At 44.8% G+C, this 22,195-nt stretch overlaps 1 protein-coding gene across 2 annotated transcripts in view; it reads left to right on the forward strand.

Moving 5' to 3' along the window:
- The window catches only part of DENND1B (DENN domain containing 1B), a 2,623,009-nt gene that overhangs the window by 1,714,352 nt on the left and 886,462 nt on the right, over positions 1-22,195 (forward strand). For both annotated transcript variants that reach the window (XM_069641511.1, XM_069641512.1), the window contains one exon: positions 17,744-17,789. In XM_069641511.1, the coding sequence (XP_069497612.1) occupies positions 17,744-17,789 (46 nt within the window). The remainder of the gene's footprint in view (positions 1-17,743; positions 17,790-22,195) is intronic.

The raw sequence follows: 22,195 nt of genomic DNA on the forward strand, positions 1-22,195 counted from the left end.
AATACAATTGTCTCGTGTTGCAGGCCTGCAAAACCAAAAAGGAATGTGAAAGGGCGAGCATGGGCAGGGCTGCGCCTGTCCCGTATGAAAAGCACAAGGGAGCCGAGGCAGAGGTTTCAAGCTGCCAAAGCCCAAGTCAAAATTTAGACCAGGCCATCGTCGAAGAGCAAGGCATCGAAGGACCCATCACCTGTGACACGATCGTCGATGCAAACCTTGTCGACTACTTCATCCTCCAAGATAGTCGCCCCGTCGATGACCCCTTTGACGAATACATCATTGACCACTCTGTCTACGAAGTCTACTCTTCCCTTCACAGACACAACACCGGAGGGTTTGTCCACAACCGTCTCCTTTACAACTACAACGGTTACAACGTTTCTCTGCCACCTAGACCTTCATCAGCAGTTCTGACGATGATCTGGTCAATGACTGCACCTTTTCCTGCTCTGCAGGCTCCAGTCATCGCCACTTTCTCCAAGGGCTCTAATGTAGCGAAAGGCATGCCGCCATCTCTGGACTTCCTGCCCAGGCCCACCAAGGCTGCACCACTCTTCACTCTGGCATCTCTGTGGTCCCCCACAAAGTCTCCAGAAATCTACACCAGCTCCGAAGAAGACCGTCCAGAAGATTTCTACTCAGATCAGGAAGGGGGCCAAAGCGAGCCTGACCCCATTTTCCTTATGCCTCATAGGGTCACAGGCATGCAGGCCTTCCCAGCCGTTTAGCCCTCCTGCACCTGCTACACCTACTCCTGCTCCGAGGGACATATATTTGGACATCTTTAACACATTTCATACACTGCTTGCTGAGATACAGCTGCGACTGCCCATGCTCCCACCCCAGTTCCTGCAATGAGCCCTCCAAGGCCCCCTCGGGTTGAGCCGATGCTGCCTCATAAGGCCTTGGTTACCCCTCGACTAATACTGGTGGCGTTGCCCACGGTGGTGGAGGAAACATTTCAGACGGGCACATGCACAGAAAACGATACCACTGGTACTCACACGGATGAGTTCGACGACTACATTCCCACGGATAGGGAACCCCGAGATGTTGATGTACTTGCTAAGGCCTCCCTGTCTGACAAGTTTGGTTCATTCCACGCTCTAATATCTAAAGCTACCAAACTTTTCAATCTGGTGCCGGAGGAAAAGACAAAGGAAGGCTTTATTTTTTAATGACGAGAGTCATCCAAGAAGACCATCGTCCGTCCCACTGTTGGACGACAGATTTGAGAACGGGTTAGCAGTCATGAAGGCTCCAAATACCACTCCTGCTAAAACGTGACCAATTGGAGTAGTAGCACTGGGTTCCAGACTTTGCTTCTAGGTGCCTCAAGTCCCAGCCCTCTCCAGGCTCAGTGGTCTCAGCTGCCTCTAGAAAGAGATCTTCCAACACCTTCTTCTTCCATGGTGCCTTCGGACCAGGGGGGTGAAGAATCCAGATGTGGCTGGCAAGCGCATTACCACCATGGCCGCATCAACATCAAAGGCTGGCAACGCCCTCGCCATCCTGTCAAGGTACGACAGGTAGCTGTGGTGTAAATTGGGGCCCATCCTCGACTTCCTTCCTGATAAGTAGGCTGAAGCCTTGGCCCTGTTCCAGGAAGGTGTGGTGGCTTACGACCATGCCCTCACTGTCGCTCTTTACATGCGGACTCCAGTTTTCATCGGATGGGGAATGGCGTGGCCCTCCATTCGCCAAGGTTGGCTCAAGGCCACCAACGTTCAATATGCAGACCTAAGTTGTCAACATGCAAATCTGTTTGGCAAGGTGGTAAACTAAACTCTTCAGGCCATTAATGAGACTGCACGTTCCCTGGACACCCTTCAACAAAGGAGGCCATCCTTTCGTTCCCCCAAGGGTAGAGTCTCCAGGTCATCAAAGAATTTCATCACCCCCCCCCAAATCATCATCTCTCCCACTCAGGAGAGTGGATGCTCTCAGGCTTATGGCAGTGGCACCCACCGTCGCCCCCGGTCAAGGATGTAGGTGCCAGGGCCCTAAAGGTGCTGAGAAAGGAAGAAGTCAGGAGGGTGGTGACCAATCCTAGATTTGCAACACCTCAATAAGTTCCTCAAATCCCAAAAGTTCAGGATGGTGGTGTTGTAGCACGTGCTCGACCAACTGGAGGAGGGAGATTTTCCTGCAACTTTTGACCTGGGGAAAGTGAACTTCCACATCTACATTCATTGCAAGCATCGAAGGTTTCTGCATTTTGTTGTTCAGGGGCGACACTACCAGTTCAAGGCCCTTCCCTTTGGCCTCAAATTGGCCCAGAGGGTGTTAACCAAATGCTTCCCCCGAGTGGCAACACACCTGTGCTGCAAAGGTATCCACATCTAGCCTTACATGGTCTATTGGCTCATTCAGACCTGCTCCCGCGTGCTGGAAACCCAGCACACCACAGAGACTATCCAACTTCGGACTTTGCTCGTATTCCTGGAGGAAAAGGAGTTGCATATCAACGTCCTCCAACTGCAGGCAGTCTTCTGGACCCTAAGCTCCAGGGAAAGGTGGAGTGGGTCTTCACGGACAACAATACCATGTTTCATATCAGGAAACGGGGCGGGACGTGCTACTCCATGTTCTCCCTGGAAGCACAGTTTCTATGGTGCTGGGCCATTCTTCAACACATGCTTCTCATCTCATTTCACCTGGCCAGCAACCAGAACACCATTGCAAACTCGCTCAGCAGGGAGCTGCAGTCCTGCCATGAATAGGAGCTTCAATAACCGCAAGAGTCGGATTTCTTCAGCAAGTGGTGTCTCGCTCTGATTGACCTCTTCACGACGGCTGCGAATGACAAGTATCAGTGGTTTACCAACAGATATCCTCAGCCGAGGAGTCTGGGGGGATACCTTCTTATTCCCTTGGGAGGGCCTCTTCCTGTGTGCTTTTCCTCCAATTCCGCTGTTGCTACGAGTGATCAACACACACCTACGTTGCCACTACAAGATGATCCTCATTGCACCAGCGTAGCCCAGGCAGTTCTGGTACTCTGACCTTTTCCATCTATTGGTGTTTCCAGCCATCAAACTGCCTCCACTTCCCGACCTCCGCTCCAGAGCAGGAGCGTCAATAATTCACCATGACCCACCATCTGAGCCTCACAGCCTGGCTCCTGCAGCCTTTGAATTTGGACACTATTCGCTGCCTTTGGAAAGCAAGAAGATCTTAGCTAAACCCAGGGCACCCGCTACATTGACTTGCTAAAAGTACAAGTGGAAGCCATTTACAGTGTGGCACCAGCTACAGACAATAACACCACTGTGCATGACTTCTCAACAGTTTCCACAGCTTCTACTGCATCTGCTCTCGCTGGCCAAGTCTGGCCTCGCCCACCAGGCCGCCATATCCCATTACACGTGGACCCCAGGCAAGCTCTTCTTGTGGTCACACAGGCAAAGTTAAGGAGTTCCTCAAGGGTCTCTTCAGAACATTCCCTCTGCTGAAGGCTCATGCTCCAGTGTGGGGGCTCAACGTGCTACTGTCTGAACTGATGGGGCCCCCATTTAAACCAATGCATTGCACCCGTTTAAAGTTTCTATTGTGAAAGACCACCTTACTGCTGGCAATGAACTCGCCCAGGCGGGTCGGGGAGATATAGGCCCTCTCCTGTAAGCCTCTGTATTTGTCGTCCACGCTGCTAAAGTAGCTCCATGAACTCATTCTTCGGACCAAAGGTTCCATCAGACTTTCATCTCAACCAACCTTTGGTTCTGCCAGTTTTCTTTGTGAATCCTTTGTTGCATGCTGAAAGGGCGTTGGATTTGCTGGACTTTGCGCACGCCCTGAAGTTCTATGTTGCACGTATGACGGACTTTCGAAAGATGTCTGTTTTTTGTAAATTCTGGACCTGTGGGACATGGGAAGGCCCTGTCTAAGGCTTCCATCTCCAGTTGTCTCTCCGGTTGTGTCATGCATTGCCATTGTCTGGCCAACAGACCGCATCCAAGCAAGCCGAGAGCCCATTCCAGCAGAGCCATCGCGGCTACAACAGCGTTTTCCTCTGGTGTTCCCCTGCTCGACATCTGCGGGGCTGCTACGTTGAGATCTGGCCAAACCTTCACAAGATTCTACTGCATTGACAGGGATTTCAGGGACAAGTCCAGGGTCGGCTATGCAGTGCTGTGCAACCGGTTAGCTTTCAGTAAATTCTGGTCCTGCGGGACATGGGAAGGCCCTGTCTAAAGCTTCCATCTCCAGGTGTCTCTCTGGTTGTGTCCAGCATTGCGATCGTCTGGCCAACAGACCGCATCCAGGCAAGCCGAGAGCCCATTCCAGCAGAGCCATCGTGGCTACAACAGCGTTTTTCTCTGGTGTTCCCCTGCTCGATCTCTGCAGGGCTGCTACGTTGAGGTCTGCCCAAACCTTCACAAGATTCTACTGCATTGACAGGGATTCCAGGGACGAGTCCAGGGTCGGCTAGGCAGTGCTGCACAACCGGTTAGCTTGAGGTGAATCTGTCCAGGGTTAAGTGAATTGCTTTTGTGAGCCTTGCCACCTCCCGTGGTTGTGTATATGTACTGCTGTGTAATCGTATTCATGAGCATGTGAATCCATGCAACATCCCATGCTGGAGAAGGAACAAGTTACTTAACTGTAACTCTTGTTCTCCAGTATGGGTCTTGCTGGCCTCCCTTGGCCCTCTTCCTGCTCCCACCTGTGAGGCTAAGAACCTCGGGGTCATCTTCGACTCCACACACTGCTTTTCGCCTCACATCTCAAACTACCAACTGCACCTCCTCAGAGATATTCTTCCTTTCCTCTCCTTCCCCCAGAAGCTTACTGTCTCTAGAGTTCTGGTTCTCTCTTGGCTGGACTATTGTAACAGCCTCTTTCTAAATCTGCCTGCTTCTACTCTCCGCCCTCTGCAACTCATCCAGAACTGAACTGAGAGACTTGTCCTTGGCCTAAAGCCCTGGGATCGTATCGCTCCAGCCATGAAATATCTTCATTGGCTCCCAGTGGCTGCACGGGTTAAATTCAAGACCTTCTGCATTGTCCACAAGGCTTTCTGAGGCCTGGGTCCAAAAACCTTCAACTCTTCCTCCTTAAATACCTTCCGACTCAAACTCTTCACTCCTCCAACTCCAGCTCCCTCAGGGTCAGTTGCTTTTCCAAGCAATGAGGTGGGGGTAGATCTCTTTCCTCAGCTGGGCCTCCCTCTGGAACAGGCTCCCTGCCACTCTGGATGTTGAGGAGAACCATCTCTGGTTCCGGAAGCACCTCAAGACCTTCCTCTTTGCTTCTGCCTTTGCTTTTCCTCTCTGCTGCTGATCTGTCTGCTTTGGCTCTGTGCAGCTGGCTACCCTCTGATTTGAAGCCCAGGTCCCTGTCAACCCAGCCACACATCCGCACTGCCTCCTGGCACCCCTTGCACTTGGGTCTGTATCTGTAACTCTACAGCCCCCTTACCTGCACTTATCAGACACCCCCTTGTCTGCACTTTAAACCTCTCACGTTCCATCCTGCTGGCTGCACTACCAGTTGTTGTTTGTTTTATCCCTTACTCGGCACTTTCCACCTTTCCCCTCTCCCTTGCACTTTCCCCCTTCTATCTCCCATGCACTTGCGTGTTCTCAATGTCACTGGGCCTAGTAAGATCATTGTTTTATCCTCCCTTGTTCCCCTCCCTTGCCTAGTCACGCTCTGAAACGTGTGTATGAACATGATACAAATAAAATAACATATCCCCTCCCCCCACAGCATTTGATAGCTGGTTGGGTCTCAGTATGTTGATGCATGGTGGATGTACAGTCAGACTATAATGAGACCATAGGGTTTGATAGTCCACCACTAACCCCCTATAGGGGAGTTATCACCAGAGTCCACACTTCGGGCAAAGGGGAGTACCAGATGTTACTTGGGCATTGCTTGTTTGATCATTGGTATACAAGCTACTGAGATGGCCCACAGTGATATTCGGAATGTAAGGAATTGCTGCATAGATAGATGGCTACCCGTCCCTATCCCTGGGACAGTTATTCGTTCCGTCCTTGTCTGCTTCACAGGTTGCCACAGAACCCAAGTCATTAAGCACAGAGCTAGCCCTGGACGTTGACAGGACATCCATAGATGCTTCACCAGTCACCTCTTCAGGCAACTTGTCACTGTTTCCCTGAAGAAGCCAATGTTCCTCATAGATCAATGGAACATTCCAGAACTTCCAGAATGGACCTGTCGGAGGGAGCAGCAGTGGAACCCGATCCTGATGGAAGGCATGCTGGCCCTTTTTCAGGCGAGGATAAGGAGCTTGAAGCAGGCCTGGAACTGAGCTCACACTCCAATATCCCCCAAACCACTGAGGTATTTGCACATATGTTCGTAATTATAGCCTCAGGCAGACCATCCTCTATCGTCAGTAAACTGCCAACTGCACTCTCCACTGGTTTTTCTATTGGGATTAAGATATCTTCACCTGGGGCACATACGGCTGCACTGCGGACATCCTCAGCCATGACGTCTGTGGTCATTCTGTATGGCTGCGGAGAACCATATTAATAGTTTCTTTTTACCAGCCTACTTCAGCAGACCTTGTCTGCTTAATCCTCTTGGTTTTCTTCCTGTGCCCTATCCAGCTTTATTTTAAAATAAAACGGTGCAGATAAAACGGTAGTAATGCAGGACAGGAAAAAGGATGCGAGAGCAGGGGTACCAGGCGCAAAGGAAATGCGCTGTCCACTTTGCTCTCTACGTTCACCACTTTTAGGCGAGCTCACCTTCCTGGTTCACTGGTGCCCCACACAGCAGTGACTGAGTAACCAGGTATTTCTACATGGGACTTCTACACACACTACTCACAGCCACCCGCATATCCGATGTCCTCATCCCGCGGCAGCTCGCTCCAACTCTTCAGCTTTCCACGGCACCAAAAGCACCAAGCTTGATCACTTGATCTCATAGTACACTGCCCTCCTTGAAGGCAGAATGTTCGAGAAAAGGACCCACAAATGCTGGGACGTCAAGCTGCATGCTCCAAAGGTCAGGCCCTGTGCTATCAGAATTGGCGATTTCAGTAGATTACTGAATTTACAATTGTTGACTGCAGCCCCACAACAGTTGCTGGGCTCAAGTTTTGGACTGAGGTCGGCATACCAGTCTGGGGTGTACTGGCGATGGTGAAACCTGACCAACCCCACCCATTCGTCCAGCACAGGGCAGGGTCTGGCCCTCTACTGTCAGTATTAGGTGATTTTGGGAGATTACTGATTTTGCAACTTGTTCAAAAATAGGAAGTTGGGACAGAAGGTCGTCATACCAGTCTGGGGTGTACAGGCGATGGTGAAATTTGACCAACCCACCCATGCGCCCTGCACAGGGGTGGAGTGGGTTCTGCCCCTGTGCTATCAATATAAGCGATTTCAGGAGATAGCTGATTTTGCGATTTCTTCAAAATAGGAAGTTAGAGCACAATATAACATACACAGACCCCCATGTGCCTGTCAGCTACAGACCCAGGCAACAGCTCTAAATATGTATATGGCACAACCTTTATCGCAATTGCCAGTGTTTTCTCTAAAGTGAGGCCCCAACGTATTCACAAGCATTCTTGGATCACTGGATTATTTGTATGCATGATTATCTGATCACGGATAAGTTTCTCCAATGTAATACTTGCTTCAAATTTACATGACATTGCTAAGCTATGTAAGGCTGTAATGTTATTCCCCTGTGGTTTCTCTCAGAGTTGAATCTATTCATTGCTATGTTGGTTTTCAAGGCATAATACTCATCCAATTGTTTTAGACTGGTCTTGCACACATTTATGTCACCAGCCTCCATTACTGACAGTTTTTAGAGTTCTCTAAATGTTGTCTGCCCTCCGGGGCCCAGTGCATGCAATAACAATTTCTGTTTCTTTTTTGTAGTCATTCCTTCACATTCTATTGCTCTTAGATAATTGCCCCAATATGTCCTATAATTCTAGAATCTCCAATGCCAGTTCTAACGCAAAGGAACTATTTTCGATACTGAGAGAGCTAGAAAACCCAATCCCCACCAGTACCCCGACCTGGTCTGACAAAGTCTGGTGCTCCACCATCCAAGCTGCCCTCACCACCAAAATGGACAATCTACATGACAAAATCACTGTGAAAAAAGCAAAATTCACTGCCAAACTCCCTCGTTCTGCAGACCCGGTGATTCCAGCCCCGCCCAAACCTCCCTTGCCGCCACCCTTCACTTTCTCCCAAGTATCTCAAGCAATGGTTCTGGAAACCATCCAATCACTGAAACCTTTAATCTGCAAGGGAGATACTTGCCCTGCTCACATAGTCAAGCTCTGTGCTACCACCTTGACTCCCATCATTACAGAATTTGTCAACGCCTCTTTCTCCACCAATGTGGTCCCTGCCAGCATCAAGCAGTTTGGGTATCTCACTCCTCAAGAAAAGGTTACTCGACCTGAGACTTGCGACTAACTACCGCCCCATTACCACTATCCCTTTCCTGCTCACAATACTGGACCCTATTGCCTACTCCAACTGTTCTTAGAACACCACCACCACCTTCTAGGAGCAAGACAAACCACCTTCTGCCCTAAGCATAGTACTGAAGCAGCCTTGCGGGACCTCAAAATCCAACTTGACAACCTCAGTGACTCGGGTAACCTGGCCATTCTCCTCCTTCACCTCTCTGCAGCATTCGACCTAGTGGACCATGAAACCCTATGCCAGCACCTCAGCTCACATTTCCATTTCTCCGCGGAGGACACCACTTGGGTCAAACCCTTCCTAAAAGATTGCACTTAAAGTGTCTTCACCGGAGACTTGGCAGCCAATCCCATCACTGTTCCCCTGGGTATTCTCCAAGGCTCCTGCCTTTCACCTGCACTTAACAATACTTACACCAAGCACCTTTCGATCTTTTAGATTCCATATGTATTATTATTATCTACACCAAATTTACTGACAACCCCCAAATCGTCATCCACATCACAGGTAAATCATACCTGTGATACTGTTGCTATTAATAGGGTGTACAGTACTATCCAAAGGTGGGTGACCACCCACAATCTTTGCCTTAATGACAAAAACAATTGAGCTGCTCATTGTGTTCTCCCCTACTGTCTGAAAAAACTTGACATGGCCATTTCCCCTTTTCCCATTGACACTGTCATACCTGCCCTGAAGCATGTCAGAACCCTGGGTGTCCATCTGTATGCAGACCTGTCTATGACCAAACACATCGATGCATTGGCTTCTCTCATCTCCTTGAGTAGACAATTTATTTCACCAGGTAACTGCCTTACATATGCAAGAGCTCTCATCAGTGAACTGGACTATTGTAATGTACTTCTCATTAGTAATGTACTTCTCATGGGTACCTCTGGATCTAGCCTCACCAAACTCCAACTTCTTCAAAATAAAGCCCTGGGTGCAGCATTGGGCTTACGTCAATCAGACCACATTTCAGCAAACCGGCGAGAGGTCCACTGGTTACCCATCAAATCCTGCATGGACTTCACAACTTTGACCAATGCACACTGTTGTATCTACAAAGATGCCTCCATCTTCCTCAACAACAGCATTGCCCAGAAACAGCACACGTTTATCTGCCTGCCTCACTCTGCTCACCCCACAATCTAAAAGCAATAGAGCAGGAGGTGTACATTTTTGTGTCACTGCGCTCTCTGGAACTCTCTACCTCCCAACATCAGAAGCAAGCCATCCTACCCAACCTTCAAAAATCTTGTGAAAACCTGACTGTTCAACAAATATGATTTAATGTCTCAATTTCTGTACCTATTGTTCTATTATCACTATACCATCGCCATGATACCTCCATGTCTGGGAGTTGCACAAATGCAATAAATAAAATAATAAATAAATCCTTGCAGTGCAGCCAAGGAATTGCTCGTTATTCCGGGTCTGGAAGAAAACATGCTGATGGGTGTATTGTGATGTCCTGCATTTTTTACTTGTTCCTTGTGACCCCCTTTTTTCTTTTTTGTGTGCATGTTTTGCTTACTTATGGTCTGTTGATGAATTGATACCTATACTTTCCGTGCACTACATTCTTTCCTCTGTCACTTTTATTTGTGACTTGTACTTCGCTGTCCTAAGGTGGCACGCAGTCTGCTCATACTTGATGCTTTGCAACATCAACAATGGGTTTCTTGGGTCATGTGGTGCATGAGTCTTCACCACGTTGCCGGTTGCCTATGTCTAGCACCCGGCACGTTCATCAATGGCCGTGTGTGCCCATGGTACATGGCATTCACCCCTGGGCCCCCTAATCTGTTAAACGGGCCCGGATCATCTGCCAAGGTTACTCAAGGTCTGCAACACTGTGCTTGGCCACAGGCTGCAGGGCTGTTTCTTGGGTCTTCTGCCTGCTCACCGCCAATGTGAAGTGACTGCCCAAGCGTGGGTGAGAAACAAATATTGATTTAGTGACAGGTTAAACAGCCCAGCTGCATCATGAACATCCAGCTACCATCTCCAACAGTTTTTATATTTCGTTTTCAGTGCAGCTACAGTAGTTAATTTCGCCAGATCACACGTCTCCTTCCACACTGACCTAATGTGTTTCATAAACTTGCTTTTCCTAAATGCAACATGGTGATTGCAAATTCTATGATTATCGTTAGCTCTGCCACCACAATCGCCTATTGTCTTTTTACCTATTTGTACCGTCTATTCTGCTGATCTACCAATTATTAAATTGCCATTTAAATTGAAAAAACACCTTTGCAATACGGGATCAGTGGTAGTATAGCACGTTGATTTTAGCAATATTTACATAGCTCCACCTTATCCGATTTGCCAGCGAACTTACCTAAAAATAGCCCTCTAGTTTTGTAGCCTCCCTAACGCACATGGTCAATCTTAATTCACGTATGCAGTGAACACTTCTGGAGTTTGGTATCAATCGTGAACTAACAACTGTCTTCTTGATGATTCTAGTCATGAATACAAAATCAATTTTACTGTGACTTTTTCCATTGTTCCTGGTCAACTAGAGCAATATCTCCCAGGTGCATATCCGATGGCATTGATAAATCAAAGTTATTCGCCAAGGTTGACCATTTAGTGCCTCTTCAACCCTGAACTTGAAGCCAGAGCGTCACTCTGCAAATATTTACATTTTTTAGCAATGTCGCAATACACATTTTGATCCCGTACAACAAATGCTCACCATCAGGGTTAGACCAAAGCCATTCTCTTACAACAGAAAGCAAAATTGAGGTGCTCTGAGAACCATCAGGGGGATCGTACACAGTAAATATTAGAATGTACCTTATTGGGTTTGACCTAAGATGGATATTTGTTTCCCAACTTGACGCACCACGCAGAATATTTAAGTGTTCTAATTGTCAGAGTTGGCTTTCTAATGTTGGCTTTCAGGTCATACTGTGCTTCCACTCTCAAAAGGCTACTCTGGCTGCAGATTCAAGCCTGGCTCTTTCTCAAAACCTCATGCATTATGTTCTATGCTATATCAACTCAAGCGCTGCTTTGCCTAACCAACAAGCCATTTCAAGTGGCAAGTGCAACATCGTGAATTGGAAAATAGAAAATGCTGTAAGGAGAAGACCATGCAACAGACTTTCTCCTGTTACACACTGATACAGTGGAACACACCGCCCCACTATACACCAGTACTACTCCGAACTGGAAAACTTTAGGACATTTTAATTTTCATGAACAAACGGACATCTTTGCGGTTTAGAGAATTCCTCTGGGAAGCCAGGGACCTTAAAACACCTAACCCTGAGCATGCATCCCTGTCATTCTAGGACAATGCCACACTTGTCATTGTTCTTGTAAACCTTGTTTTTACTATCGTACAGTGCTCCACGACTTCTTGTAAGGTTGCACTATATTAATACCATGCAAAGAGATATACATACAATGTCTCATCTTGCTTGACCTCTTGTCAAGCACCCTGGCGCTGCATCCAACTATACAAAATGCTATATATAGAATATGCAGTTTATTTTGTATTATAGTATTTTTTTTTTTTTTTTTAAACATAAACTCATCCTTTGTCTTACCGTTCAGCACAGGAAAGTAATGCATGTTCACCAAATTAATGAGCCAAATCTTTTCGCTTTGAAAAGCTTGGCTGCGCTATGGGAGTTATTGGAATATGTTTCTCCTGTCAAATTTTAGATGCAAAGAAACTAGGCCTCAAACCACCACCCAAATTGCACACAAGTAAAAAGACAAATCGATGTAATTGTCCAATAATCAAATCTTTCAATAGCACACCCTAAGACAGAAGTGTCCAGTTGTTTCTAATCACAATGCATATTTTTCGATATGGCTTGGGGATAGAAGAGGTCTTACCCACTAAGTAATATTGCCTAGTAGTATTAGTATTGCCTAAAGTTTCTTGTGATCATTCACACCAGAGAAGGGTCTGCATTTTGTCCAGGGGCCATCAAGCACCAGAACGCATCAGCAGATCAGTAAGTGCACCGATTCACTCTGGCTTGTGCGTTATCTTTTCATGTATCCATAGGATGCTCCGAGCTAGTTAGAGCATTTGAGAAACAGTTTGAGAAACGGACATTTTTTCTGATTTCAACCAATGTAATTTGAAGGTTTGAGATTAGGTACTTAACACTGGCTGCACAAGTCATCATGAAAAAAAAGTTAGGGATTGTATGGGTCATTTTGCACTGGTTGGAGCACCAAATTAAAAAAGTAAAAGCAAGAAGTAATGCTTTTACACTTTCATTTTGAGCTCTATCTTTGTGCCTTCCCAACGTGTATTAGGGCAGCAAACTGGAGTTTGCATCTCCACTTTGCTTTCTCCCTCTGTCTCGAAGCAGCACCTGGCATTTACACCTCCCTCAGTGATAGGGTGCCACTGTGAGACTGGGCATGTTGAACCATGCCCCATGAAATAGGAGGGCAAATCCCTTCTGCTTACTCTCCTAGTCCCCACGAACCAGCCAGGTTCCGTAGACAAGCAAGCAGCAAAGACATATGGGCACTTTTAAATGAGGTCAGAAATAAGTAACATGACAAGTCACTCACGGTTCTGTGGCTTCAAAACGAGAAATAGTGCAGAAATTGTCCTTGAAGCTACAACATGATCAGGGTTCAACACAAGAGATCCTATTTTGAAAAATACAAAAAAAAAGGTGGCCAAGTTATATAATGTTTGTTTTTCTTAGCTCGACGATACATGTAAGCCCACAACTAAGAATAGGATTTATATATAATTTATTTTGTAATTAGATGCATAGTGAATAAAATGCAGTTTTAGCAGCGTGCAATGTAATGCAACGTGGAGGTGTCTAAAAAATATGTGTCTACAAGTTTGCAATCTATCAGTTTGTAATGTTGGTCAGAAAATGACCATCAGTTGCACCTGCCTATAAACTGGATGTCGATCAGTGAATTCAATAGCCTAACACCATGTTTAGAGTTTAGTATTATTTTGTCAGATTTAGCCCACTTTACAAGAAACCCGATGGGCTGCTAACCACTTTCTGGGTGCTAATCGTGCATACAAATCTAAAATGTTGAATTTAAGTTTCTAATGGTAAAAATTGAGAAATAATAGACTGCTGGGTGAAAAATGGAAGCTGAATAGTAAAATAAAAAACAGTGATTGGAAAAAGACTAACGGAGACAAGAAGACAATGAAAGAAGAGGAATGTGTGTAGTTAAAATGCTCAAACTATAGCTAAATCAAGGGATGTGGAAAGTCTGTTGGTGAGGAAAGAAACATATTTATTCAATCTATGCATTTAGTATGTTTTTTTTTTATGTGATCTCACTGAAAGTTAATGGAGTGGTGTACAATTAATAACAATTTGAAAGAAACAAAATATAAATCTTATAATAGAGACGGCAAAGGGGGTTAGAAGCAGTAGTGCTTGAAAAGGAAGATCACAATCCTAAAATGTAAGGCAGGCATCACGCTTTTAGTGGAAACCGCATCACTATCTCAATAGCCGGCTAGCAGCACGGGTCTGACTGCTATGGTGGTATTCCCTTTCTTCTGTGCTTGGTTTGTGTTTTAAGGAACAGGACTTTTGTGGTTGCCACAGATACGTGGATCAGGAGTGGTCTAGTGGCCCTAGTTAGCATATTATGAGCTTTCCTTCAGTGGTGGATTGGTAGCGCTATTTAGCACATTATAAGCTTGCCTCAGGCATAGACAGGTGGCTCTGGTTAGCACATCATAAGCTACTAGTGGATCTGTTTGGCAAATCATTGATAGTAACTGTAATCCTCAGGCGACTGCCTATGTTAATCTTATTTCTGAAAACGAGTGGGTGAAATTGTACTCAATCTACGCACAAACAAAGGTGATTCCTTTTTTCAGCTCTGTAACAGAGTCTGATAAATGGAATATCCAGTTTGAGAAGTAGGACATTTATGCTCTTATTTTAAAGAGTAAAAACTCAAGGCCCCCAGCTCTGATGGGCTAGCTAACATCACTCTTAAATGTAATCCCATTTTATGGTCTAATATTGTATCTTTGTTTTGTTAGAGATCATTAGTTCCAAACAAATTACTGCCTCCTGGACATCTTGGATTATTCAATGTTTCAAAAAGGGTAACAGATGTTCCCCTGCGAACTATAATCTATTGCCTTATTAGATGTCCAAGGAAAGATGATCTGCTCACTTATTGAAAAGCTCCTTAGGGAGTTGGGCCTCTTCAGCGGAGTTTTAGATCTGTTGCAATCGGGCTTCATCTAAGGAGTTGGTTCAGCTCTTAATGGATTTTTACTGAATGTATTAAAGGGCAATTTTATAGCGAAAGGCTTGGTTTCATAAATCTGTTTCATAGATTTTACTATGGCCTTTCATAGTGTAAACCATTCCCTCCTTTGGTAAAAACCCCTGGATTGGGGCTGCTTTAATAGGCTATCAAAGAACTCCACATTAATACTTGTATCAGCATTCGACTTAATATGGAAGGTGTGTTATCTGCTCCAATTCCCCTTTTTCTGGGTTAAAACAAGGCTGTGTCCTCACCCCTATGCTTTATAACTTATGTATAGCAGACGTTGGGAAGTTGTTAACTGAGGCACGTTCATTTCCCCCTAAGCTAGATGAACTGGTTATTAATTGGCTACTATGTGCAGATGATCTGGGTCTGATAGACCAAACCCCTATTGGTTTACAATGCCAGGTCTGTGCAGTGCATTTGTATGCCAAGACTAATGACCTGTAATAAACACTAAAAAGTCTAAATTCTTGGTACTGTGTCAGACCAAAAAATCAAGAGGCAAGATGGTCTCTTGTTAAAAGACACTTGTAAAGAGTCTAAGACTTCATATATTTGGGGTTCCTAATTTCGGACTCCTATCAGTTTGGTGCCTCAAATAGCCTTCCTAAAGGCAAAACTTAAAGTTCTGACTATGCAAGCTAAAATGATAAACAGGAGGTATGGACGTTTTAAATGCCTCCCGCTTGTTATATTTTACAGGACTAAGGTGCTCCCGGTACGTGTCTATGGGGCTGAGGTTGTCCTGTCCTGGCACTATGGAGGGTTTATACTGGAAGCAGACACTTGGCTTACTCTAGGTGCTCCACTGGCCTTGATTCGCTTTGAATTGGGCTTGAGCTCTTTGGAAGCATGTTCGACCTGGGAAATCCCTGCTGAGGAAACTACATACCGTCCCTCAGGGTTCCTTGTTTTATTCTGTACTTGGAATGCTGCATAAGGGAAACATTTAATCCCTCAATATTTGGAATAAGAATTTTGATGCGATTCTTAATCAGGTTGACGCTTCCTTGGACCTTTTGATTCAGAACCCAAATAAAGTTAAAAAGAAGCTCTGGGAGGCAGACTGGATGTAAACTATTAATGTATGTAAACAACTTGGTCATCACCATTATATTGTTTTGGATGGAAAACCTTTGCATCTAATCCCGAACTATATAACAAAGTATCCTGATGCCTGATGGAAGATACATTTCCTCAAAATCAAACTCAATTTGCTACCTGCGAAAGAAATTCTGGGTGCAAGGAATTGTACCCCAAGGGCTGAAAGAAACTGTCGTTATTGTAATACCACACTGCTTGAAACCTTACAACATCTGTCAATGGACTGTATGGGCCTAACTGCTTTGAGAATGACTTTTCTTGGTCGTCTGTTCATGAATTACAGAATTAACTCTCAAACTATATTATGACATAACTTATAAGAGCGCACCAAAACAACTTGGAAAATTAACTTAATCTCTTTTTTTACGCTATATTTATTTAAGGTTTCAGGTCTCATGTAAACTGCTAACTATTTTCGCAATTTATTGGAAAGCTAAATTTCTATATACTGTACATTTGTATTCAGTTCTAATTTCTTAATTTTGGATTGTGTTGTGGGCTTCCTTTATCTTTATTGTGTTTTTATACAGCAATTGTTTTCTCTTCTTTATTTTTTCCTAGATTTGTTGCGAAATATTCACATGTTGAATTGTATTGCAAGAAAAAAAAAACATCCTAAGTTTTCCTTCAGGGGCGGACTTGAAGTCATATTTAGCACATCATGTGTTTGGGGATAGGTGGGGCATTAGGGAGTGTGGCCATGTTTCTCCTATGTTATTTCCCCTGCAAAGTTACCTGCCACGTTCTACAGAAGTTAACCATGGGAAGTCACGCGTCATGGGAAATCACGAGTCATGTGGTTTCATGGGCACCAGGTTCTGATGAAGAAATGCCCCGGCACAGCGATTGAGTCGCAAAGAAGTTTACAGAGTCTCTATGGCAGGGGTAGACTGGCCTATAGGGAACTTGGAGATTCCCCGGAAGGCCTCTGCACCCTGGGCCTCTTTTGTGTGGTATTTCCAAATGATCCCATAGGAAAATGGTTGGGATCGCTGAAAATGTGTAAAATGAGGCCACTTTGAAAATGATTTCCACTGCTTCTTTTGGTTCCCAGTCCAGCCCAGCCCTGCTCTAGGTGACAATCTGCATCCGTGCTCTTTGCAGGGTCAGCAGAGGTGTGGCACAACATGGTCACTTCCTGTGTATAATGTCGAAAAGACATGCATTTCTACAGAATTTGATTCTTAAGTAAACTGATCTTTTTGAAGAAATATAAAGAGATGCCAACATATCGAACACTCCCTACAAAGTGTAAATATAAAATTAGAATCGAGCACATAAAGGCATGTTTCACTCATATAGGTCACTCGAATGACGCCACGTAATGTGCTGTTGAAAAGAGACTTAATTTGATGCTGCCTCCTGGCTAACAAGGCCTCCCGCCACACGTGCTGCATCTTGTGTGGTCTGCTTTCAAGAGCTCATCGCTAGTAATTCGATTTAGACTTCAGTCTTGCAATTATATTGGTCTGAAGATAAATTGTTATAACATAAGGGAGTAAAGAAATTACATGGGGCACACTGTATCAAATCTGTGCAGAAAGGCTTCATTTTCGGAAATCAGAAGACTAAGTCTGTCTGCATAATGAAGCAGCTGTTGGAGCAGTGACTTATTAGGACTCTAACCCAATTGTGGAGATTCCAGTAACGGGTCTAGGAGGACTTTTTATGAGATTTTGGACATGCTATATTAAGACACCCACGGGTCTGTGTTCATGAAAAGAAACTATTATTTCTCAATTAGTTTACATGCTCTCCCTAAACTGGTAATTATTTTTAGCAAATTCTTTTTCAACTGCACATGGGCCTTGTGAGAATGAATATGTCAGTGCTATAGAGCCTTGTTTTAGGCCCTTCCGTTTCACTTAGCCGCTGTTGAAAAGATTTCATTTGCTCTGTTTTCAATCCAACTTTTTCTTTTCTTCCCGTTGTAGTGCACCCATGCCATATTTGATTGGAGTTCACTGCAGCCTTATAGAGGTGGGTATTCTTTGGATTTTATCTGGTAGTCCATTCTGTTTGGAATATGCACAGGTTTCCATTATAAATTTTTTTATATTTATCTTGTTTGTTTTCATGCAGAACAGACCCAGGTGGGAAAATTAGTGTTTTATACATCTTTGTATGGATTGAGAGAAGGTTGAGCGTACTTTTTCTTTTCCAAGGGAATCTGGTTAGATAGAAGGTAAAAATGAATTTCGCTTTAGTACAAGTCGTTTTATCGTGTAATAATTGCTGTAGAAATAGAAACCAGTAAAGTGTTTATGGACAAAAGCAATGGTGCCCATTATTGGAGTATTTGTACTCTGTGTTATGAAGCGGCACTCGTACAGTGACTCGGGGTGCGTACTCTGACTAAGGGTGTGGACTATTTTCTAGGCTCCTCTTATTAGAGGAATATGGAAGCAGTAGGCAAATACAAGATACTCAAAGGAGGCATGGAGAAGCCAACAACCAGCATTCACCTTCTTGAGCAGCTCAGCATGTAATTGCTATGCTCCAAACATTCACACAGTTTACATGCTAACAGCATTCCGCATACACAGACGGCTCCACACACCAGTTCTAGGCCATGAGACGAAAGATAGGATACATTGAACACACAACACATAAAGATGACAACACTCACCCAGGAACTATCTATGGAATCACAGAGGATGGTAGACACCCAGATACTCACAGCCACTCTATATATCATCCTACCAACACAGAGACATACTTAGGACATGGCCAACATATGTACGTGGGGTGACTGGTAGGGGGCACACCGACCATGAAAAAGAAATGACTGAAGAACTCTTCTGAGGCACCTAATCCGCTATTGGTGTGTGTAAAATGCATACAAATAGAAAACAGCGTCGGTCACAAACCAGTTTGTTCACACAAGGATTGACTGTGGAGCCACTCAAGGTCCCCTGAAAGCGTGGTGTTACCTTACACGTCCAACACCTTACCATCCACTGCACTTAACTAGCTGTAGCATGTTATGAATAGAAAGGCTTAGGTTTCCACAAGTTTCAAAGCAGGGAGCAACAAGATTGTGAAACAAACTCACAAGGCATGGCACAACAGACAGGTGGAGGTGTGAGCTCACCAAAACACAAAGACTGCTACTCACTGCAATCTACATGCGTATAATACACAGCAAATGTTCCACAGACAAGTGAAACCTACCACTGAGGTTGCTGTGGTATCTAATACATTGAGCAGATCAATGCAGAACAGGGTGCTGCTAATGTGCAACTTGACCATATAGAAAATGCGCAGAGAATGCCATGAAAAGACAGGTGGGACAAATCTATGAAGTAGCCGTGGAAGAGAAAAAGGGCTGAGTAGATCTAGGCACAAAGAATGTTACTCTCATACAGTCTGCACTGTGAATGTCACTCACACATTTGAAACATTTTCTTAGAGTTGCCACAGAAAAAACATGCTTTGCGTTACATGACATTTATTGTGCCTCTGTGGCTATTGCAATGACACATTAGAATCACTCTAGGAACTGTAAATGCACTAGCAACAGTTTCCATGAATTGCTGTATTGCACAAGTAGATTAAGAGATTGGCATATGGTATAGGTGTCCTAGTGCGCAGTAAAGATGTATCGCCTTCGTGTTCAAAGGATCATGAAGTACCACCAACCAAGAGTTAGGCAGTAGGATTTATTTAGCATTGGCATCAATGGGCTCATGTAGGAAGCTGGAAAAATGTGCACCTGAAACTGCAAACAATCCTTAAACCTGTAGCCATAGAAAGGTAATTTTGCCCAATAAAAAGGATACAACACAAACGGTTATGAGTTAGTAACTAGAAATCCTCTTTTTCTAATGTAAGTAGCTATGATAAGGAAATTAAACAATAAATCAGCAAAAAAGGGTCCACTGACCATGCCGGACTGTCTCATTTTGCACGCTTCAAAACTGTCTTGACTGGCATAGGACATGAATCACGTGCCTCTGTGTAGTAGAGTAGAATGCTGTATATGAAATTAGACTTTGTACTTTTTCAGGTTTATATGCACGCTACAGTATGTTGCTTCAACTTCCAAAAGTTCTCACCTACACCTGTGAGGCACTTATAAGAAGTTGCACAAAATATACCATCTTTCATGTCCTTTAGCAATGCTGTGGTTTCCCAGAATCTGATTTTTGTGCATCCGTCCTTTGCAGAGAGTCCTTCTTTTATTACTGTTGCATCTCCCAGTTTTTTCTTTCCATTGAGGATACTGGCAGTCGCCAGCACATACATGCAAGCACATTGGTCACCCTCATGTGCAGCCTTTAAAAGACAAGAGGATCCAGTGTGCATGTCACGCGACACGTGTCGGAGAGCAGGTCCATGGCTGGCGATGCTAGTTTAGCCAGTACCCTCGCTATCCGTCGACTCTATCAAAGGCAACCTGTAAGGAGTGTCACTAACCTTGATGATGCTAGTTTAGCCAGTACACAGACCAACATCCCAGATGTTTGTCTTGTCCCGTTTGTTATGAGAAAACACTGCTGCGGCCCAAGGTGCAATGCCACTTGTTTCCCCTAGTGCATGATGCGCCTGACTCCTTACATTTGGCACAGTTCCCTGGAGGAGTGTTGCACCCAAAATATTACTTGCCAGATGATACTGCATGTCTTACTTCCAGGGAGGCAAACAACATAGGACAGCCAGTGCTTGGTTTGTAAATAAATAAATGCATGGCCCAAAATATTTTCAAGCATTCCTGTGCCATATCGTGCTGGCAACTCACCACCCGATGCTGTCCTTACATTGTCAGCATATTTAGGATTGTGGCTGAAACTCCCATCGATTCGTTGAGGGTGATGTGTGCACCACCCAGGGCTGATATGTAATCTACACATACCAATATGGTTATAAATATTAGTTATGTCTTGAAACTAGATACCAAATGTGTTGCCTCTCAATATCACTTTCCACTCATTCTATAGGTGCCAAATGGAATATTTTGATTGTCTAACCACAGAACATAGTGCCAAAGTGCTTTCTTTGCGTTGATTATCATACCTGTCAAACACTGCAGCAAGATCTTCTAGATCATGGGAGTCGACGCAGGCACTTCTCCTTGGCAATGACCTGTTTCCTGGCCTTACCCTTCTGGTGACACCTTTGTCTGATGACTGTCCTGTTTTCACCTCTGCTGGGTGTCCCTCTTCCTCACCAATGGTCCTGGGGCAGCTATATCACATTCATGTGCCGCTGTGTTTAAGACTGAGTGCAATGGTAGGCTCCTATACACCTATGCATTGTGTGATGAATCTAGTGAAGTCGTCACTAACTTTCCAAGTCCATCCCCCGACCCCATTTGTCCAGGGAAGGGCAGAAACTACCCGACTCTGATGCTGGGGCTGGCCATCTGCAGGAGCACGACATGGGGGAGACCAACCTTGGTGGGGTGAAGATGGTTCACTGGAAGACCACCTGGGATTCCCCCGGCCCTTGTGAGGGATAATAGTCACCAGTCATTGCCTTCTCAGCTATGTTTGGCATATTGTAATATTGAACTCCTGTTAAAAACCATAGACAAACACATACTTGTTCCTATGGGCCTATTGGCATGAGGAAGACGGGCAGAGTAATGAAAATCAAGCCTGCCGAGAACCACAAAGACGAGATCATGGCAGTGTCGGAAGAGAAGTCTCTGTGAGGGGTCAGAAATGAGAGGAAGACACAAAATTGTACATTTTTCATTATCAGACAACTTTATTCAAATAAAAGGGTTAGATAAAGGCCTTTTTCCCTATCCTAAAGAGTTTCTCTACTTAGGAAACTAAAACGAAAGGGTCAGTCTGTGCCAAAATAATATAAACTGTCCTTGTGTCCAAAACATACTAATCTGACCCACACACCGAAAAGGAACAACTAAAAGTGCAAGGAAAATGTCTCTGGCTTATGTTGGGCCAAAACGTGTTCACAATTAAAGCAAGCAGATGCATTCAATAGAAATAGTCTTTTCCCAGGAGAAATCCTTGGATCCAGAGGGTGGTTCCCTTCCCGTGGATTTTTCAGGTAGGATGTCAAAAGTGTCTTTTCCCAACAGTTTCTTGAAAATAGCAAAAAGTGTGGACCTCCTGGTAAACTCTTCTGCCAGGAATGCAAAGTAGGTTATTTAGATCCCCTGGTGTACTTTCCTGACAGGTATCTTCCTACAATTTGAATGTTATTCATTATTTTCAAAGTGCCTAGTGTTCTGCCTTCCAGGGGTTTCCTTTCATCAGCTTCCTAGATCCCCTGGCATACTCCCCTGCCAGGTATCTCACCACAATGTCTTATTCTTCCATATGCTTTGAATGGATTGTCTAGTATACTTCCCTGCAAGTAATCCTTTTCTGGGGTCCTGTAGATCCCCTGGTATACATCTCTGCCAGGTATCTCTC

Source organism: Ambystoma mexicanum, chromosome 1q (assembly GCF_040938575.1).
Source record: "Ambystoma mexicanum isolate Mex_15411 chromosome 1q, UKY_AmexF1_1, whole genome shotgun sequence".
NCBI classification, from domain to species: Eukaryota; Metazoa; Chordata; class Amphibia; order Caudata; family Ambystomatidae; genus Ambystoma; species Ambystoma mexicanum.